General features: G+C 35.8%; 1 protein-coding gene across 1 annotated transcript in view; it reads left to right on the top strand.

Annotated features, from left to right (window-relative positions):
* Positions 1-657: 657 nt before the first annotated feature.
* The window catches only part of tbx1 (T-box 1), a 12,608-nt gene continuing 11,598 nt past the window's right edge, over positions 658-1,667 (top strand). Inside the window, exons 1-2 of the mRNA XM_015383030.1 lie at positions 658-724; positions 831-959. Coding sequence (XP_015238516.1) covers positions 673-724; positions 831-959 — 181 coding nt within the window. The 5' untranslated portion in view covers positions 658-672. The remainder of the gene's footprint in view (positions 725-830; positions 960-1,667) is intronic.

Below are 1,667 nucleotides of genomic sequence, written 5' to 3'. Positions count from 1 at the left end.
CTGAAAATAAAAAAAATAAATGACCATTTTAATTTCAGCTTAAAGTGCAGAGGGGTTTTATTTATCTTGACAACATACATTTTAATTACACATTTATTTACGCACACAAATCAAAGCGCTACCTATTAAGAGTCACATATTTAATCCCTTTTAATGAACTTAAGCATTTTATTATTAACTTATGTATTTAAAGCGTCTTCTAAACTTTTATTTTTTTTTTTTTTTAGAAGATTAACCATTCATCAAGTAGCTTACTGTTTATATATATATATATATTTCTACGTTGTTGTATTTTTTCCGTTCCTTCTATAAATTTCCCAGTGCTGCTTGGTACCTTTTGGAAACTTTCCTCTGCGTAACTGCGCGCGTCTCTCCGCACATTCCCCCAGGCCCCGCAGAGAGACCGGACAGCCCGGGCCCTCTCCTGTCATCGGTCGGCTTCCTCTCCTCCTTGCACCAAGATTTAGACTAATATTTAGACAGGATAGGGTTTTATAAGTGCAGTGCGCCACACAGTCCACGCCACGGGGTAAGAATGTGAAATTGTTGATTTTCTGATTAGCAGGAGAAGCTGTGGCGCGTTAATAATAACTTTATCAGCATCTCTGGAATAGAAAGCGGCTCTTTACAATTAAGCCTGGACACGTGGACATCCTCTGTTAATAGCACATCATGGGAGCCGCTGTTTTATTGCAGAGGGAAGAGAGGCGCGCGCTGCGCAAAGGTGACTCAGACCTATCTGTGTTTACCAATAAGAACTAAAAATGGCTGCCAGTGAGCCTTGACGCCAGATCATCTGTGCCAGTTTAATGAAGCAGAATTTTTTTTAGGTTTGCTTTTGTGCCGTGTTCCTACAACGGGACGCGCAAGACCACACAGGCCTCCCGTTCATGAAGATGCCAGAGATGAACAAAAGACTGCAGGGGAACGAACAGACCTGCTATCCTGCATGGGGAGACGTAATTATAACCTAAGCGTGTTAGGACCCATGATTTACAGCTACGTTTGTAATAACACTGATTTATCTTGTGGCAAAAGAAGTTATTCGGTGCGTAAAAACTAGAAAATTATTTTTCTCTGTATATATTATTTAAATATCCTTTTTTTTCATAGAATAATAATCATTACTATTCCTGTTATTATTATTATAATACAGAATCGTTGCCAATGTAAACCTCTATCTAAAAACATTATTTTTGCTTTCTAACTATTGGCTCATTATTGCCTCTCTGCGCAGTTTGATAGAAGAGAAGAAATCTGCAGGAGAAAACTTTAAAAGCTCCTCTATTTTCTAATAAGTAAATCTCCCATAAAGATTCACAGCATCCTTGCTTTTCCTGTAACTCTATTTTTTCTATAACAGTTCACACAGCAAAAAATAGAAACATAAATAGGTCAATGTTTCTTTAAATAAGTGCATTTTGTCTTAAACTGAGGAGGTAAGTGAGACACTTTGCCAATTGAACAAGACAATTGACATTTAAAATAAGAAAAAGTAACTGGATTGTCTTATTACAAGCGCATCTATAATTATCTTATTTTAAGAAAATACTCATTCTATTTGCAAATCATCTTATTTACATACTAGAATTAAGGGTAAATAAAGTTGAAATAAGAATTTTTTTTTATTATTATTATTTTTTGCATTGCATTGCATTGCATTGCAT

Source organism: Cyprinodon variegatus, unplaced genomic scaffold, assembly GCF_000732505.1.
Source record: "Cyprinodon variegatus isolate N-32 unplaced genomic scaffold, C_variegatus-1.0 Scaffold273, whole genome shotgun sequence".
Taxonomy (NCBI): domain Eukaryota; kingdom Metazoa; phylum Chordata; class Actinopteri; order Cyprinodontiformes; family Cyprinodontidae; genus Cyprinodon; species Cyprinodon variegatus.
Note: the sequence above shows the minus strand (reverse complement) of the source record. Positions and strands in the feature narration are given on the sequence as shown.